General features: G+C 44.9%; 1 protein-coding gene across 8 annotated transcripts in view; it reads right to left on the reverse strand.

The window, feature by feature from the left end:
• gria1a (glutamate receptor, ionotropic, AMPA 1a) overlaps positions 1-19830 on the reverse strand; it is a 68023-nt gene that overhangs the window by 24051 nt on the left and 24142 nt on the right. For all 8 annotated transcript variants that reach the window (XR_009527737.1, XR_009527738.1, XM_060063098.1 and 5 more), the window contains exons 5-11: positions 19697-19750; positions 16432-16590; positions 15861-16028; positions 14241-14345; positions 13714-13824; positions 9492-9698; positions 8119-8561 (exon numbers count right to left, since the gene is read on the reverse strand). Coding sequence is in view for 6 of the 8 variants with exons in the window: in XM_060063098.1 (XP_059919081.1) it covers positions 8119-8561; positions 9492-9698; positions 13714-13824; positions 14241-14345; positions 15861-16028; positions 16432-16590; positions 19697-19750 (1247 nt within the window). In the remaining 2 variants the exon portion in view is untranslated. The remainder of the gene's footprint in view (positions 1-8118; positions 8562-9491; positions 9699-13713; positions 13825-14240; positions 14346-15860; positions 16029-16431; positions 16591-19696; positions 19751-19830) is intronic.

A 19830-nucleotide genomic window follows, 5' to 3' on the forward strand; every position in this document is an offset into this window, starting at 1 on the left:
CACAATGTAGTCCCTGTTAATAAGTGTATCCCACAAGCTGTACAACAGTTAAAAGCAGGTGAATCACTGGCAGAGGCAGTCATCTCTGTTGGCGGAGGCAAATAAGTTATGAAATAAACAAACAGAATCTGAATCGGCTTTCGCTTATTACCCTTAACACACACAAGGCGCTTGAGGAACTGCTGTATAAAAGCATTATCCCATTCGAGGTTGTGCTGTTATACTGAATATCAACGTGGCTGACATTATCTTCGGCACTGGTCCTTGGCCTCGAGCCAATCTTCAAGTCGCAGTCGCATGCATCAGGGACGCATTGGACAAGGAATTCATGTTACAGCTAGGAAATTGTAGTTCCTTTGAAGAAATATATACCGCTCAAATAGTGTTGAGGCAAGAATATAGCACTCCCTTTCAAACAGTACTAAAAGTATTGATCCCCATTGTCTGCCCCATAAGTCCCTTTAAATGAAAACGTCTGCTCAATAGAACAAACAGTAAGTACAAAGGAAGGTATCCCTGATGCAAGCTTGAACTGAAGACTAGCTCAGGCAACAATTCTGAATTGAATACCAGTGTCGAATTTGTAATGTGTGTTAGTGCCGGTTCAGCTATGCACTCCTATTAAAGGCTATCAACATACATGGAAATTATATACTGTGGACTTCAAACACTGACAGCAAATCTATGCAAAGATTAATGATAAATTCATCAAATTGAGCCAGTAATCTATCAGATTGAACCGGCACCTGTAATGAGATACCCTGTGTGAAGGTCATATTTAACTAAATATACTGAATCAATTGATTAGCTGTCATTTGCAAAGACTCTAAAGGAATTAACAGGAATTCCCATGCCACAGCAACGAAAACGGCAACACTGCATAACCAACACATAAAATATATATATTTTTTTCAACAAAATGTGTTTTATCGAGCTCAGGGTGGCATGTTAGAAAGTATATCAAATAAATTGAGCAGTTTATTTATTCCTCAGAGTTTTGACCACCAGATTGAGTAGCTGCTGTACCGGCAGATTGAGTAAGAGTGGCCAGGTGGGATGCAGCGACACCAACACCACACACACACACACACACACACGCACACACACAGGCACACGCACACACGCACACGCACACGCACACGCACACGCACACACACACACTTACATCAATTGATGCATAAACATATGTGAAAACACTTGCTTGCTTACATCAACAAAACCAGAAAAGGTGTGCATGAGTCTATTTTCAAATAAACCACCTGGCTGTGACATCAAGCAAAATAACGTGATTGGCGAGAGTGATAAATGAATTTCCATTGGTGTGCAGTTGTGGAGACTGTTTGTCGGTGTGTATGTGTCGGCGTTTGTCTGGAGTCTTTTATCAGCCACGGGTTGAGAGGAGAAATACTCCACACAGCAGATCAAACGCCAACAACTGCAGCATGTAGCAGGAATATAGGACATATTTATAAATCATGGTACGGAGAACAGAGGGAAAACCAGAAAGAGTTTGTGTGCAGGGATGTATGTCATTGTTTGTCTCTGTCTCTCTTCATCTGTGTTTGCGGGGTGTCTGTGTCTGTGTCTGTGTGTTGGTGTGTAAGTGCACGTGTGTTGTCTTCTAGCCTTTGTTTGTGTGCACATGTCTGTCTGCTCCGGTCTAGGAGTGCAAGTGTGTGTGGCGCTCTGTCCGTCTGTGTGTGCGCTCTGTCCGTCTGTGTGTGCGATCATGCATTTGAGCATACACTCCAGTGTCTGTGTTAGGTCCCGGAGAGGAGGTGGTGGGAGGTTGAGGGTGATGGGGTTGGGGTTTGATGGCGATGGGTGTGGCCGGATGCTGGTTGGGTGGTGCCGGATGGCGAATGGCTGGTGTTGGATGGTGATCGAATGAGGGTGGATGCTAATGGGATGGTGTTAGATGGTGATGAGTGGGTGGTGGTGGATGGGGTGGTGCTGAAGGGTGATGGTGTGGTGTTGGAGGGTGATGGGGTCATGGTGGTTGATGGTGTTGGGCTGTGTGGTGTTAGAGGGTGATCGGGTCGTGGTGGTTGATGGTGTTGGGCTGGGTGGTGTTAGAGGGTGATCGGGTCGTGGTGGTTGATGGTGTTGGGGTGGGTGGTGGAAGGGGGAGGAGGAGCAGGAGCCTGTCTTCCCAATGCACCTGTCTGAACAGATAAACCAATAGAGGGGCCCAGATGCCACTAGGACGGGGCGGCTGTGTGAGTGACGGTGCTGACATTTAGAAGGAGCAGAGTAAACAGGGCCCTGCGCTGAATAAATAGCACAGGGGACAAAGAGTGAAGCACAGACACCGACAGACAAATGGAGAAATGTGCGTGCACGCTTTTGTATATGCGTGTGCGTACCACGCGTAGACACATTGAGTGGTAAAGTCAAGCTTGCTTATTTTTATGCGAATGCATTCCCATACATGCACGGGCTAATACACACACACACACACACACACACACACACACACACACTCACACAGAGTCCTACGATGCACATCGACTGCTAATGTTGAGACAACATATTTAGATGAAGAAAATTGAAATGACAATGAGCGCTCAGCTTTATTAAAGCCGGCTTTGTGTGGATACCCTCCCCCAGAACAAAATGACCGGCTGATTAAGCAAGGACAGTGGATTGTTAGGGCTGTTTTGTGGCCTTTCGTCTCTGATTAAATGTAGAAGCTGATAGGCTGAGTGCTGGGAGCTGTCTATGGTGCTGAATACACGTCTCTGGTACATTCTGTACTTGGATTGGTAGACATTTAGTGGGAGATAAGCTATTAGATGGTTTTAACATTTCTCTTTGTTTTTGCTCTCTTCATCAAGTATTTGTGTATAGTTGTTATACTTGTTTGCTATATTGATCTGATCTGGATTCTGATGAATATTTTTGTTTTGTTTTACACTCCATTGGCATCAGAGAAAATGTATGCGTTAGGGAATGCATCATTTCATATTATTCCCTTAATTGAATAGAAAATTATGTTGTTATTTTAGAACGTTGCGAAACGTACAGACATTTTGAATGATTGCTTCTCAACTGTGGTCAACTGACTGGGATAAATATAAAAAAATGAGGCATGACGCTCTCAGAAAACTGCTTTCATGGTAAAGTGGTGAATTATTCGGTCAATAAAATAATGCCTCAATTTAAAAAGAATCATTCATCCTGTGTTGATGTGTGTGACACTGGGCATCAGGCTCTACATTAACAGGTAATCGCCATCTGAAAGCTCTCTCTGACAAGGTGGTGCTTTGGAAAGCAATAGCAAGAACATATTTAGCCCCCTTAACACACACACACACGCACACGCACGCGCACACACACACACACACACACACGCACACACACACACCCCCAGACCCCCAGACGAACACCAAACCATCATCTTCGGAATTTTTCGCTATGCCTCCTACTGGAACTAGGTCACCCCAATCTCCAAGGGAGGAGGGATCGCTCAAGGGTGGTATTCAGTAGGGTGAAACATTCACCACGTTGTCTGTGGAGCCCTTACTGGGCCAGCGCCGCCATGCCCCCCTGGTGTGCATGATGACGCTGGTCCCCTATCAGTATGGGCTTATTTCCCTCCAGTAGGGGGTTGAGTCCCATCTCCACTGGTGGTCGCTCGCCCTCGCCCTCAATGGATGAATACAATGAAAAAGCGCATGAATGGAGAGAAGACAACCAACATATACACACACACACACACACACACACACACACACACACACGTTAAGGTGAATGGACACGCAAGCACACACATACATACATACATAAATACATACATACACAAACAGAAGACAACCCACATGAACACATATAGAACTTAAGGTGAATGGACACGCAAACACACACATACATACATAAATACATACATAAACAGAAGACAACCCACATGAACACACACAGAACGTAAGGTGAATGGACACGCATGCACACACAAATACATACACCGAAGCATACCGATGTACACACGCACGCACACACACACTCACTCAAACACATGAAAAGGTTGACACCCACACACACACACACAAATTGTGTAAATCCACACATAATGCATACACACAACGACCAGCACGCGGGAGGAAACGGCAGTTGCACAGCAACCCCTTCACACATGGAGACAAGGGGGTAATTTACGGGAAGCCTGGTGTGATTCTATTTATATGAGGCACATGGGTGAAAATCCATAGTTACTGCAGATGTAGTCTGTTATGTGATGACTGAGTACTGTGATTCAGTCATGCCTTAAACAAGGACATGTCATACAGGGGCCACCCCAGTTGAAGGATGTTCGGGGCAGTGAGGGGACTTGACCCCTTGATTATATTTAATAGGGAAATAGATGTTGCCTACAGGTGTTGAGCCTCGCTCTCGCTCTCGCTCTCTCTCTGTATCTCGCTCTCTCTCTGTATCTCCTTCTCTCTGTGTGTGTTGTGTCGGTTTATCTGTTTAACTTGGTGGAGTGGAAACCCCACACCCACTGGCCCGCTACAATATACATATTATATCTATCATTCTATAAAATGCTTTTCTAAAACGTGAATTAAACTGTCCTTGCATATTCTGTTGGACTACGATCATTTAAACAATGGCAAGGCAAGGCAACTTTATTTATATAGCACTTTTCATACACAAGGCAGACTCAAAGTGCTTCACATATAAACATTGTCATACAATAAAATAAAATAATAGATAAGTAAAAGAAAAACATATGCAAAGAAATGGGTAAAATAGAAAAAGCCATTTTAGTATTAAAATAGAAAATAGAGGCAAAGTTAAAAAGCTTTTTAGAAAGTGCAATGTATTTAAGATTTTAGCAGAAGGCTATAGCAAACATAAAAGTCTTCAGTCTTGTTTTAAAGGTGCTCAGAGTTGGGGCAAGTCTTAAATCCTCTGGGTGTTTATTCCAGCTATTTGTTGCATAGTAACTAAATCCTGCTTTCCCATGTTTTGTGTTTACTCTGGGGATAATTAACAGATTGGTCTCAGAGGATCTTAGTGGTCTAGAAGGCTGATGTAGTGGAAGCATATCAGTTAAATATTTTGGGCCTAAACCATGTAGGGATTTATAGGTTAGCAACATGATTTTAAAATCAATTCTCTGACCTACAGGAAGCCAATGTAACGATTTCAGAATTGGTGTAATATGATCAAATTTTTTGGTCTTTGTTAAAACTCTAGCAGCAGCATTCTGAACAAGCTGAAGCTTCCTCAGAGTTTGTTTTGGGAGACCTGTGAGGAGACCATTGCAGTAATCAAGCTTACTAGTGATAAAGGCATGTACAAGTTTTTGTAAGTCTTCGGTGGACATGAGCCCTCTAAGTCTTGCTACATTTTTAAGGTGATAATATGCAGATTTTGTAACTGATTTGATGTGACTGTCAAAATGTAAATCTGAATCCATGATAACCCCTAGATTTCTGGCTTTGATTGAGGTTTTCAGGGACAGAGAGTGAAGGTGTTGGGTTACTTTAAGCCTTTCCGTTTTAGAACCAAATACAATTATCTCTGTTTTGTCCTCATTTAGTTGAAGGAAATTTCGGCACATCCATTCCTTCACTTGCTCAATGCACTGGCACAGCAGATCTATGGGCCGATAGTCATTTGGTGATAGCGATACATAGATTTGCGTGTCATCAGCATAGCAATGATGGTCAATATTGTTATTTTGCATGATTTGCCCTAGTGGGAGCATGTAGATGTTGAATAAAGAGGGTCCTAAGATCGAACCTTGTGGGACTCCACATGTCACGTTGGTTGATTCTGATACAAAGTCGCCAATGACCTACATTCATACTGGGAAGTGGCTTCAATCAGGTAAACTGTATGGTTCCTATTAGGAATAACTGCCACGCTCTGCTAATTTCTAATATAACAGCACTCTGCTTCGTACTTTTTGAAAGAAAAGTCTGTTGGCGCGGGATTTACCTTCTTAAAATAAAACTCATTTATACATTTTATGATTCATATTAAGGGCTTGGCACTGACGTCAACCAGAAATCAACTGTGTTTGCAGAGTAAATAAGGCATTGGCAAACATCCAGCTTCATGTAGCTTCTAAGGTTTATAATGGAAGAGTAAATCACAAGTTTTGCTTCCTTGAAAGCGATAGTTCCTCAAGTTTAGAAGTAGTAGCAATCAAATCCATGATTTAAAGAAAAATGTGTGACTACCACAGTCGCTGAAATAAAGCGCATCAAGGATTACGCCACCCCAGAAAGGTTAATAACTTTGATCAATAAAAAACTAATAACAAATGGTGTGTTCCCATCTGTTTGTTTCTAACCTAAGAAAAACAATATTAGTTTGGTGGAAATTAGTTTGGTGGAAACAAACTAACAATATTAGTTTGTTATGCTTTTATTTTACAAATAAAAGCATAACAGCTTCAAAACATAATTTAACCTTCTGCAGTTCTTAATTTTTCAGATCACAGGGCTACATGATTCAAGTTAATGGTTTATTGATCCAAATATTTGTATATTTTGCGAAATATTGCTTAAAAAAACAGCTCTTTATGAATCATGGTTTCTTGTGCATCCACTGAATTTTTCAAAAATCTTCCTTGTTGGTTGGCTTGGCTGCTAAATAAATAAGCAAAACCTCAAACCATGGTCATAAATTATTAAAGCAGAAAATATCCCCCAACAAACCATTTACAATCTGTTTTCCTTACTTTCAAGCTTAATTTCTGGGACTTTTGCAAGATGCCACAATTTAACAATATTCACAGACATATCCTGGGCTACAGAGACAGAGATAAAGAAATATCTGAGTATGATACCAAACCTTTGTTGTTCCGTGCAAACAACAAGCAGCCACAACAACAAAACTGACCACCAACTAGTCCAGTCTGACCGAGACCAAGGGGCCATCTTCTAATTGGATACTCTATTCCAATTTGGAAAAGTACAACTTTTGAAATCTCTTGTCAGTGGCCCTGAACTACTTTCTCCTGTGGGTTCAGCAGGGTGGTGGGCTCCAGGGCTGACATTCAGCTCCCTGCGCCTCCTTGGGTCTCTCTGGAGCAGGCTTCCAGGGCCCACCTCCGGCTGCCACTAATTTCAGACACTCTAATGAGATTTTTAATTGGTGACCTTTCGGCGAGTGGTTCCATACCACAGCTCGTGAGAGGACTCTGTACGACTGTGTATTTGTGTGAATGTGTGTGTGTGTGTGTGTGTGTGTGTGTGTGTGTAGAGCACTCCACCAGGCAGTACCCCACGCAAGGATCCTCATCACGAGGGTGTGCCCAAGATTCCACATTTATGAATACTTTCAGCCTCTACGTGTTCATAGATACATGCGACTAATCCAACCGACATTCAAAGTAAATGAAGCTGGTTCTATATTTGAGAGTGCAACTACTTTGCCTAACCCCTACCTGCGCCTTAATATCCCATTGCTTTGGATTAAATCATGTCCTAAATGAGAACTTTGCAGTTGAATGCCTAAGCACCCTCCTGTAAGCATTCCGCCTTGCTAAATGTCTTGATCTGCGTTCACTTTAAGTCACTTTGGACAAAAGCTGCTTCTAAACGTCTGATTATTAGAATCGTAAGGTAGTCATTAAATCTGTAGAAACGGCAGGGTTGATGAGCCAGGCACTTGACAGTGTCGGAACAGTTTTGCTACATCCTCTATGAAACAACCGACAAAGCATAGTGCCAAGGACAATGAATCGGTACCCGTTTGTGTTCAGGACAATAAAATGAGGAGATAAGTCCTTCACAGCGATTACACAATGGCTGTGCTGATCGAAGCTTGAAATTTGTCCAAAACCTGTAAGAACATTATTCTGTACTAGAGGACACTGTGTCATATTAACTAACCTCACAACCACCTCTAAAGGTCATCCCTTCCCCAGCCCACTCACCCTCACATAAACTTCATCAGTCACACGTTTGCCCTCCCTCACTCACTCACTAGTTCCCGCCACCCTCAGCCTTATTCACACTCACTTGCCTACCTATTTAAAGAAAGCTCCACGCGTTAATGTTTACTGTGGGCGTTGGGAGACACGCATGTGTTGTTCAGCTCCCCATCCGTCAGTCCATCCCCCCATCCGTCAGTCCATTCGTCCATCCAACCTGCCCTTACCTGGGTGAGATGTCACAGCCCTGCTGCATGAAGGCCCCCAGGGAGAACCAGAGGGAGTTGAAGATGCCAAACTCATTGTTCTGCTCGGGGCTCTGCTGGGCGGGGTTCTGCTGGCCGGCGGACTGGCCCTGCTGGCCCCCGTTGGCCGAGGCCTGGGTGGGGGACTGGGGCTCTCCGCCCTCCTCATAGTCCTCGGCGTGCCACTCGTACGGGCTGAAGCGGCTGACCAGGAAGAGCACCACGCTGACGCCGATGTAGGCGAACACGATGCACATCCAGATCTCGTAGGCCAGCGGGTCCAGGAAGGAGAAGACCCCCGGCTTGGACTTGGTGGGCTTCTTGATCATGATGGAGATGCCCAGGGACATGAAGGGCTTGGAGAAGTCGATCACCTCCTCGCGCACCAGGGTGATGGTCAGAGGAGCCACCGCCACGTCCGCTTTCTGAGGACAGCGGCACACGCACGCACACAGGCACACACACACACGCACACACACACGCACGCACGCACGCACGCACGCACGCACGCACACACACACACACACACACACGCACGCACGCACGCACGCACGCACGCACGCACGCACGCACACACACACGCACACACGCACACACACACACACACACACACACACACTTAATAGTTGACTAAGGCTGGTCGATGATCATTAGGTTCCTCCCCTTAATCATTGGCTTTCTCTCTGTAGATCACCTAAAGTGTCCCGTCCCAAGTCCATGTTAATTGATAGTACTTGTTCATGAATACAATCCGCTGTGTTCATCAGACCAAAGAGGAAGGATTTATAAGAGGAACCGAATGGAAAATTGTCACTGTGAGTGTCCTCCGTAAAAAATAGGTAGATAAATAAAGATATAAAAATCGAACAAACCTTAATTAACCACATTTTGAATATAGCATGTTACTTTAATTGCTTTAATCCATTCTCTAATCTGGTTAAGATCACGATTTTGATGTCAACCAAGATGAGCTGAGGTTTTTAAACCAGTGTCTAATCTGTTTTAAGTCATGATTTAGAAAGGAAAAGGAACAATCTCAGGACTTTAATCCATTCTCTAAAATGGTTTATGTCATGATTCACACATGAAACTGGACGATCTCCTCATTTTAATCCATTCTCTTAAAAGGTTTAGGTCATGATTTAGACATGAAACAGGATGATCTCAGGACTTAAATCAATTAAATAAAACGGATTAGATCATGATTTAGACATGAAACAGGACGATCTCAGCACTGTAATCCATTCTCTAAAACAGATTTGACTTGAAACAAGATGATCCCATCATAACTCTCTAATCCGGCTTTAGATCCCGGTCCAGATTTAAAAACCGGAGTCCGACCCGGTCCTGCTCACCCCGTACACCAGCTCCCCCACCATGCCGTTCCACATCTTGGTCTCGGGGTCCCTGGCTCCGTACTTGCCGTCCGTGACGATTTTGAGCTTGTAATGGTAGCCCACGTGCTTGGCTATCTCGGCCGCCAGCTCCACGATGTAGCCCTCGTACTTATCGTTGCCCGCCAGCTGCTCGTGGTTCTTCTTCAGCATCACGTACGGAGACTCCTGATTGGGTGAAAAGGGGAGGAAGAGCGTCATGGAAACAGGTGTTGGACTCAGTTGCCGTGGTGGTGGTATGGGTTGAGCGTCGCGCTGAAGTGGTGACAATGGAGCATTCAATCCTTTTTCCCCATACAAACAGCGGTGTAATACGCGTTTGTCTCCAAAGGATGTCAGATAGAGTTGTGGTTTACTATGGTTAACTTAACTGTTATAACAAGTGATACATATTTGGTTAAATTAACATTGCTGTGTATGTGAAAAATATTACTTTTGTAGTCTCTTCTCCTGTATACATTTTCCACAAAGTCAAAATTAGATTTAAAGAACAATGAACAAAATAAATGTACAAAACCAAATTATTATTTTTTTTTTCAAAATCATATACAATTGTTTCCATGGTTCGTGACAGATAAATAATGTCCATGCAATATAAAATACATCCCAACATCGGTTGTAATGTAGTAAGCCTTGCAAACAACACTGCTGTGCATCAATTGAAAAAAAATCATGATACATGATAGAATTAACAACGCTATGATGTAACGGGTTGACACCCTTATGTGCTGATTATCTCTGAGACAGATTTATAGCTAATCAATAAAGATTTAGCACACGCTGTCATCTTTAGTAGCCGAGAAGCTAGGATGGATGCGTCTCAAACTGATTTATATCAATCCTTTTGTCGCAGCAGATATTCTTCCTATTATCTTGTGTGCAGCTGTGGTTATTGTCCAAGAATAGAGACATGAAAAAAGTCTGTTTGAAATATAATTATTGCTCTGAAAGCATCGCTGTGAAAGATAATTACGTGAAATAACAAGGTATCATTTGTACTTTGTTCCTGGCAACTATAAGGTATAATTTATCGTAGGCTCAAACATTATCATTACTGTGGCGTTGTGTCATTGAGGTGTGCGCTCAATTCAGGGTCCAACAGAGCGAAGCAAACAGGGAAGGGACTGTGATGTCAGGGCGCCTCCAACTCTGAAGTGTCAGCGCGCGTGTGTCTCTGCGTGTGCGTGACGTATCAACCATATTAAGCTGTGAAACAGTGTAGAGCCAATCCACCCGTCTCATTATGCGACATTCTATAGACAATTCATATTACATTGACCGGTTGGGTAAGAAGATTATAGCTCACGTTACACCTGGGGCTCTCTCTCTCTCTCTCTCTCTCTCTCTCTCTGTCCCTCTCTCTCTCATCATTCTAGCTCTCGAGTGACTCTCTCCGTCTGTCTCTCTCGCTCTCTCTTTCATCTGTCTCTATCTCTCTGTTTTCTGATCTCTCTGTTCTGTTCTCTTTCTGGGCCTTGCAGTTCCCCTTGGTTTAAGACACTGATGTATCCTATGGGATTTTGTTAGTATCTGTTATAACAACAACAAAAACGAGGCAAGTATTTTTTAGAGTTATATAAGTGGATAAATGGACAATCCAACAAGTTGTTTAAAAAAATAATCTTTTGCAATAAGAAACCAAGACTCTCTTGTTCTTGTATTTTGTGCATTTTGCATGATCCTCAAAGTTTCATCAGGCAGCTCTCTCTCACGGTTACATCTGAGTCGACGGTAATCACCGTTACACACGCACAAGAACCACGAAAAAATCCATGACCGTCAGGCTTCTGGCAGGCGTCCAGAGCCTGACTGCACCCCTGGGAGACAGGGGTGCAGAAGGGAGGGGAAAGGTCAAGCACAGAGGACCGTGGCAGTCTGTTTTTTTTATCTCTACTGACAGACAGACCGAAAACAAACAAAGGAATAAATGAATGGCGACACACACACACACACACACACACACACACACACACACACACACACACACACACACACACACACACACACACACACACACACACAGTCACACACACACACACAGTCACACATAGTCACACACAAGCACACATAGCAGAATTCAGAGGACTAAACCTAGTCATGATATTTATCACACAATTCAGCATGTGCTTATATATACATACAGTATATACGTATATATACTGTATGTAGTTGTGTAGAGACAGAGAGAATAAGAGACGGAGATAGAGATAGAGAGAGAGACAGAGAGAAACATTACATTAAATAAACACAATCCAAAATGGATTGAACACAATAGCTGAAACATAATGTATTTTGTGTCAAGCATAACACAAGACATATGAATCCCCTGAATCTAGCTTGCCGTCAACTGAAACCAATTCCAGCAACAGCTTTGTAGAACAATTTCAGGAATTAGATTCACTCTGGTATCGCATTAGCCTTTCTGTCGGAAAGCCCATTATAAAGACGCAATACAGATGCACATGTAGTAGTTGAGTGCACAACCTCCATCTAATAACCAATTCCTTGCTCACAAACACAAAAAAAAACAAGCCTTAAAAATGTTGCCCCATGGCTCTGCTTTGGCCTAAAATCCGTTGTGTGCAAGCAGCAAGCTTGGCTGCTAGATTAGACACAGCTAGCCTGGCTACTGGAGTGAACAGCTGCCAACCCAAGCTTGTCTGGGTCCACAGGCCCGGCGCAGCAGGGATTGCAGCGACACACCGGGTACAAAATCCCTCAGCCCATTACCTTTCACAGTAATGGACTGCTACACTGCAGCACTGTGTGTGCCGGCCCCCACACGGGATATTGCCCTACCCCCCACCTGATAAAAATAAATAAACGACCACAAGCGTTTTCCCGAAAACAAAATCGCACCCCGCTGCAACTGAAAGTGATAGCATAAAACAAGTGAATCTCGGGGATTAATAAAACATTTTACACCGCCCTCTGCTATGAAGGCTTTAAAGCCGAAACTCGCTTTTGAGCGAGGCAGGGAGCGCGCGCGCGGGGGGGGGGGGGGGGGGGGCAAATCGCCTGCATCCTGAGTCTGTGAGGGGCTCATTTCACATGTGCCGTCCCCCTAGAGCAGAGCCCCAACACGACGCTGCCGCCTCTGTTCCCTACGCTCCAGAGGAACCTGCCTGAGCCCCAGCAGCAACCCAGCGCTCCGCCTCCATACAGAGGATGAGTCAGAGAGCATCTCTGGCGTGTTCGCTCCAAAACTCATCAGCGCTGCCCTGAGGCTTGTTTTCCCCCGAAAATGACAAAACATTTAGAAAACGCTGAAGCTCCGTGAGCAGGGTGCACGAGGTGTCCGTCAGCGGCCGGGCATCGTCGCGGCGGGACCGCGGCTATAAATACCACGGCCGTGCGCGGACGGCCCACGCGCTTCACAAGCGCCGCATCACGGCGACCGTAAATCCAGCTTTGCTCACGCACCCCACCTCAGCTCTCTCCAGCTTACCTCCCCCACACTCACAGCCTCCTCCAGCCGACCCCCTCGCCCTTCCGACAGGGGCGTTTGCTCTGCTGTGGTTTGGGGGTTATTCTCCCCACCAAAAGATAACAATGGACGGACAGACTTCTGGACAGACGGTTTCTGGACGGCTCCCAGAGACGTGGCCCACATCGATGTGTCAGATAAAGATGAAGACGGCGGGAGCTAGGCAGACAGCTGAAGGACGGGCCGGTGTGTAGAAGGCCTTTGGGATGACGAGGCTGCTGTTATTCTATCCAGCCCTGGTTCCGGTTCAACCCCTGGTTCAAAGCTCAGAGGAACCACCCTAAGAACCACTCTGCAAATGTGCTTTCTCGAATTAACGCAGAGTATACCCATAATGGCGTTATGCAATGTATGCACTTTGACCGTATAGACTGTATGTACTGCATAAAGCGTGAAAATGAATAGCCAAACAACATAATCCCACACATCCCATCCAACTATAATTCAGAGCAGGCACTCTATCTGTAGAGAGGAGAGCAGGATAGAACTAGTCTAAATAACAATATTAGTACTGATGTTCAGGCAGCTGTGCTTGCTCTGCAATACAGGAACGCTCTCAAGAAAGAAATATGAATAGGTGACATTTTACTCCGTAGTCCTTAGTCCCCATTTTATAACCCAACTATGACCCTGTGTCCTATTTCACCTGTTCTTTCAATATCTCCTTTACAAAACCCTGTGTTATGTCTTTCTCACCAGGATGGTGGTGACGATGTACGTTCTGTTCTGGAGGCTGTAGGTATCGTTGCTGCCCCGTACAAAGTGTGCCGTGTTCACGTATTTCTCGTTCTCGTTCCAGTAGCCCACCTATAACAAAAGAAGAGGAAAGCCATGAGGTAAAAACAACCCATGAGATTGCTTGACTTAGCAAGGTCAGCCTTGCAGTGACAAAATCTAGCAAGGTCGGCCTTGCAGTGAAAGGCTTGTTGGATAGTCCTTTATATGTTCCACAAGAAATCAAATAATACTCTTCACGCTTTTTGTGCAGAAGAGCACTACAAATACTGCAAGCAAAACACCAGAACAATAACACATGAAATAAATATCATAATCAGAATCACAGAGATACATTCCAGCAAAAAGAAATACAGGTAAAACAGTAAAAATATCATAAAGCCCCGATTCTATAAATTGCAATGCTATGTAACCAAAATAATGTTTGGTAAACACGGTAGAGACCCATTCTCAGTATTCTCCAGTCAGTATTCAGGCGGTGAGCTAACCTTCTTGGGTCCAGAGAGAGCTAGCTCCATCACGCTGACAGTGAAGTTGGTCCTGCGCCCTTTCTCATTGAACTGGATGTGACCGGTCAGCCCGTCGATACGAACCTGTACACACAATAAATCGGGGATGTTCTTTTTCAATTGAGCTTTAAGAAAAAGGGCACCCTTTTGCAATTACGCTGCATTTATTCAAATACAGCTGAGCAGCAAGCGATCGCGGGCAGACTGTTGGCATGCAATGTGATTGCACTAAAAGTTTGTATAGGATTTGTTTGCAATGGGTAAAAGCTTGCGGTACACATGTGAACATTGGCAGTGCAAGCCAGACGGCGTGTGTGGTGCAGTATGTTTGTCTTGGCTGTGCACTGAAGTTAATTGAGCGACTGAGGCTTCAATCTCCAGTCCGTCCCCAGGCAGATGGCTAGATTAACTCTGACCAGGCCTCCAAACAGCCATGCTGCACATAGAGCCCAGGGGCTGTGCACACACACGCACGCACGCACGCACGCACGCACGCACGCACACACGCACAAAAAACACACGTACACAAACACACACGCAGATGCACTAAGCTCATTATTCAAATGTTGTGCACAAATGTAGGATGGGTATGCAGGCGAACTAACACACACACACACACACACACACACATACACACACACACACACACACACACACACACACACACACACACACACACACACACACACACACACACACACACACACACACACACACACACAAACAAACATTTGCAACTTTAACTTCGAAAAAGTTAGGTCATTTTCAAAATGTGCGTGCTTGAGTATGAAACCATGCGTGTGTGCCCATGTGTGACATCAAGAGCCCTAGCCACTCCAAATATTGCATTACCAAACTCAATTGTTGTTGTCATATTTCATGACGGTCACAGCCGAGGCACGTGGCCTGCGGGTTTTGTTTACTGGGAACGATGTCAGTTTTGATACTGGTGAGCTCTGCTACAACTTAATGTGAACTTTACACGACAGAATGAGACCTCGTTTGTTCAGGCAGCCCAGACTCCAGAGTGCTTAGCCTAGGTGCCACTCAATGACGCAAGTATGCACGCAAGTATTCGTGTGCAATATCTGTGCGTATGAATATGTATGTGAACACGTGGGCAAAGGAGTGTGTGTTCCTAGTGTGCATATGAGTATGTGTTTATGTGTGTGTGTGTTTGTGTGTTGGTGCTTGGGGTTATATATATATTGGCATATATCTAATATTCGGATAGATGTATTATTGTATGTCATTGTAAACCGTGTTCGTCTTGCTTACTCTTGTGTGTAGAAGTGTATCTGTATCTGCGCGGTGATGTGTGTATGCGCCTGCGTGCGCGCCTGGGTGTGTACATGCCTGCATGCATTTGTGCGTCATGCGTGTGCGTCATGCGTGTGCGCATGTGTGTGTGTGTGTGTATGTGCGTGCTATAGTCCATGCACGTGTGCGCTTGTGTGCACGTGCGTGTGTGTGTGTGGACCTGCTGCAGTGCTCACATGCCTGCATGCGTTTGTGCGTCATGCGTGTGCGCATGTGTGTGTGCGTGCTATAGTCCATGCACGTGTGCGCTCGTGTGCACGTGCGTGTGTGTGTCTGGACCTGCTGCAGTGCTCTCTGGATGTCAATGCCCTGTCCCCAGGGGGCCGGCGGGTTCGCCAGGCATTCACCGGCGTTGCCCCGGCGAGAGATATCGATCCGCTGCCTCCTCAGGTTCTGGAAGGCCGTGGACATCACTTTAACACCGTCGTATGTCAGGGCGCCAGTGTACTGCAGAGGAGGAACAACACAAGGCAAACCGGTGGACGTCAAACTAATGATAAAGATACAGCCCGCATAATATTATTGGAAGGGAGGAAGGGAGTGAGATACGGTTTGTAGAAGTGTGGTTTCAATGGATATATATATATATATATATATATATATATATATATATATATATATATATATATATACCCAGATTCTCCTGGTTCATGTTTCATTATTTTTTAAGCTTACATTTTACAGGAACCACATGCGTAATGGCAAGCTATGGTTACTATAGAAAAAACAATTTGGTTAAATGTCATTGCTCCCACTGTTCTCCATGGGAAGCAAAGTGGTTAGCGGTGCAGTGCTTGCATCAAAGGGTTTTTAGAGGGAAAAGGGGAAAACCCCATCAGAGAAGAGATACCTTGAGGCTTCTCTTGGGCATTTTGACGTCTTTGTTGTCAAACTCCATCCACTGCTGCACCACTTGGCTGACGCCCGGATCAGAGTTGTTCACAAGCTGGAAACCTGTGATGTTGGCCCCGCCTTTCCTCAGGTCCGTCAGGTCGATGTCCAGGAACCCCTGCGATGACAGACACGCAGACAGATGAGCGGACAGATCACCAAGACGGATGGACAACGGGAAAGACCATCGGTCAGGTAGGTGGAGGGTCGAGCAGACAAGCAGACACGAATGGCTCAGGGAGTGCCATTCAGTGTTGGTTTACTCAAATCCTGTAGTGTATATGTGTTACAGGGTGATTATGAACATTGGATGTACAAGAGATCAAGAAACCAGCGAAGAAGCTTCTCACTAAGGCTCCCAAATGAAGCGATTTGTGCCAAAAGGGCAACTCCAGAGAGTGCGCAGGGTTGCGTCTCCTGGTTTCAGCCATTGCAGAGGGCATGGGGGTTAATTGCTTCTACCGAAACAGAATATCTGTCTTTCATGTCGACATTATTAGACATGCCGGAGCTCGACCCCGTCCCCCCCTTAGGGAGACGGGCGGTGGTAAAGGCAGAGGCAGAGCCCACATCAGATCAAAAAGGTTTGGAGCTAATCGCACAGGCGCCGTGGTTAACACCATAAGCTACTCTACACAATGGGCGGATCAACACATTGTAGGAGTCGCTCTGAATCTGAATGGACAGAATGAAAAGAAATAGGGGAAAGAAAGGAAGCAATCGATTGGTAGAGCCAACACATTCTGGCGACAAAAAGATGGAGGGGAGATTGCGAGAGAGAGAGAGAGAGGGAGAGGGAGAGGGAGAGAAAAGAGTTTGAAAGAGGGAGCAAGCAAGACAGAGAAAGGGCCAGAGGACCAACAAGAACGAGAGAAAAAGGGGGGGCAAGTGAGAGAGGAAATTGCAGGAGAGGGGACGTTTAAAGAGCGAGGGAGACAGGGATGATCAAGAGAAACAGAGGGAGAGATGGGAAGAAAGAGAGACGGAAGAAGAAAGCGAGATAGAGAGAGGGAGCAGGGGGTGAAACAAGAGCCACATCCAGTCTCCCAGTAGGTTGTCTGCCAGGATTTCAGCAAGGGATGCAGAGAGTGGGAGTTAAAGAGAGCAGAGCATGGCAAAGAGCCATGCTCCTTGAAGAGCGAAAGAAAGAGAGAGAGAGAGAGAGAGAGTGAGAGAGAGCAAGAGTGAGAGCAAGAGAGAGAGAGAGAGAGAGAGAGAGAGAGAGAGAGAGAGAGAGAGAGAGAGAGAGAGAGAGAGAGAGAGAGAGAGAGAGAGAGAGAGAGAGAGAGAGAGAGAGAGAGAGAGAGAGAGGCCGATAATCGAAAGGGGAACATTTGTTGTGGGACGCCTTTTCTACACTGTTGGGCTGTTCAACCGAGCATCTGTTAAAAAACAACTGCGTCCAAAGATAGCTGCTTTTATATGTGGATCAAACAAGTCTGTCTCTCTGGATTATACCGAAATTCTAGGTGATAAACATCACCTTCCAGTTATCCATAGACCTCCCCTCTCACTGCCTCAACCTCACACCTTACCATGCTTTTTCTAAAAGTCACTGCAATGTGTTCTGCATCTGAGCGAGTTGAACGGAGACATAACTCAATACATTACAATTACCTCTAGTCATTTAGGAGAGGCTTGTATCCAAGGCGACTTACAGCACATTTGTTCCCAGCCAGGAATCGATGCATAATATTGTGACAAATGGCTGAAAATATAACATTTGGAAACCTTACTCTGCTAAAATGCGAATAAAAGGAGATAAGAGCAGTGGCTGTGGGTAGGGCAACCTGGACGCCCCCTCGACCAACCCGCCCAAGAGGTTCAGATGAATGTGTGTGCCTGCCACTCTCTGGGACCAAGGGATTGCCGGTGACAGGCCGGGGCTGATGGGTGGCCCGGCAGAGATGAAGGGAAAAGAGAAGGATCCAATCTCCGGCTCCGTCTCATGCCTATCTTGATGGATCTGGGTTGCCAGGTATCCATATTTCTCCGCTCAACAGATGTCTCTTGTGTCTTCTCCTTTTTTCTCTCTCACCTTCTTCTGCTCCATGTGCCGGTTAATGCAGTGCATTGGGATGAGCAGGTTACTATAGAAACCAGCGCCGTATTTCTCTAGCCGATGCTCACACATAGGTTGGAAGAAGAGGAGGAGGTTGAATGAAGGCTACGAGTAATAAACGTATTGCTTCTGTATTTGTGGATCTAAACAATGCCCTCTGCCTTCACGCTACAACTCGATATTCACAGACACAAACACACATATTTGTATGAGCTCATCATATATTATTATGCCACTTAGCATTGATGTCTTTGCTGCCGTCCAAGAATTCAAATTTTTTAATTATATCTGGGAGACTGGCCAGACAAAAAAATAACAATATTGAGCCAATCGAAAAGATCCCAGCTGCATATTATCGCTGGTTTTCACCAAAGCTTCTGTTGATATAAATGTTCGCTCTTATTTCACTGTGTTTAGCGGGGCCCTAGATTGAGCTGTACGGGTCGACCGACCGTGTGCTTTGGAAGAAAACTGCAGCCGACAAAGGGAGCTAATGCACATTAGCCTGTGCACATTGTCCGCCTGACCTCTCACAGTCTATCTCCCCTGGCTACGCTGCGCGGCGCCGCAAACTGGGAGCGTCGGGAACAATTAGACCTCACGTCCAGCACTCCAATTTAAGCCGGGGCTCATTCCATGTCTCCTTTATATTCTGGGTTCGTATTTACTGGTCTGATCTATTCTGAATTTGATTTAATTCCATTGAACTCCCTGCTCTTTTATCGTTCTGTTATTTTAAACCTAATTTCTATCCATTTTGATGAATTACATTTCATTTGATTCACTTGGTTTGGTATTTTCTTGCTCGGTTGGCTTTTACTAAGATGTATTCTGATTATCTTCTTGAAGCAATAAGCTAACCAGCAGTGAAAAAGGGGAAAGACCTCAGACTGGCTAATGCTTGAGTGCTATAGAAGCACTATACTGTTCGTTTAACAATAGCTATATTTTGGGGGAAATTGAGTACCATCTTTAGGTCTTTAAACTTAATCATGATACGATATGATAATACTTTATTGTCAGAGCAAGTCTGCGAATAAAGGGGTAGCCAGAAAACACTGTTTGGTCCAATGTTGTGGGTCCTACAAAGGTCGTCTGTGTAGAATGGTGACTAGGATATATATAGATGAATATATGAATGCAAAAAGACAAACAAACTTACCATGTTGGCCAAGATGTAGTGGTAGCTTTTAGCATTCTTGCCTTGTTCGACGATCTGAAGAAACAACAAACAAACAAAAAACCAAACATTTAGTAAAAAAGAGAACACAGCAGAGAGAGCAGGAGGGAACGAGG

This window comes from Gadus macrocephalus, chromosome 10 (assembly GCF_031168955.1).
Source record: "Gadus macrocephalus chromosome 10, ASM3116895v1".
Taxonomy (NCBI): domain Eukaryota; kingdom Metazoa; phylum Chordata; class Actinopteri; order Gadiformes; family Gadidae; genus Gadus; species Gadus macrocephalus.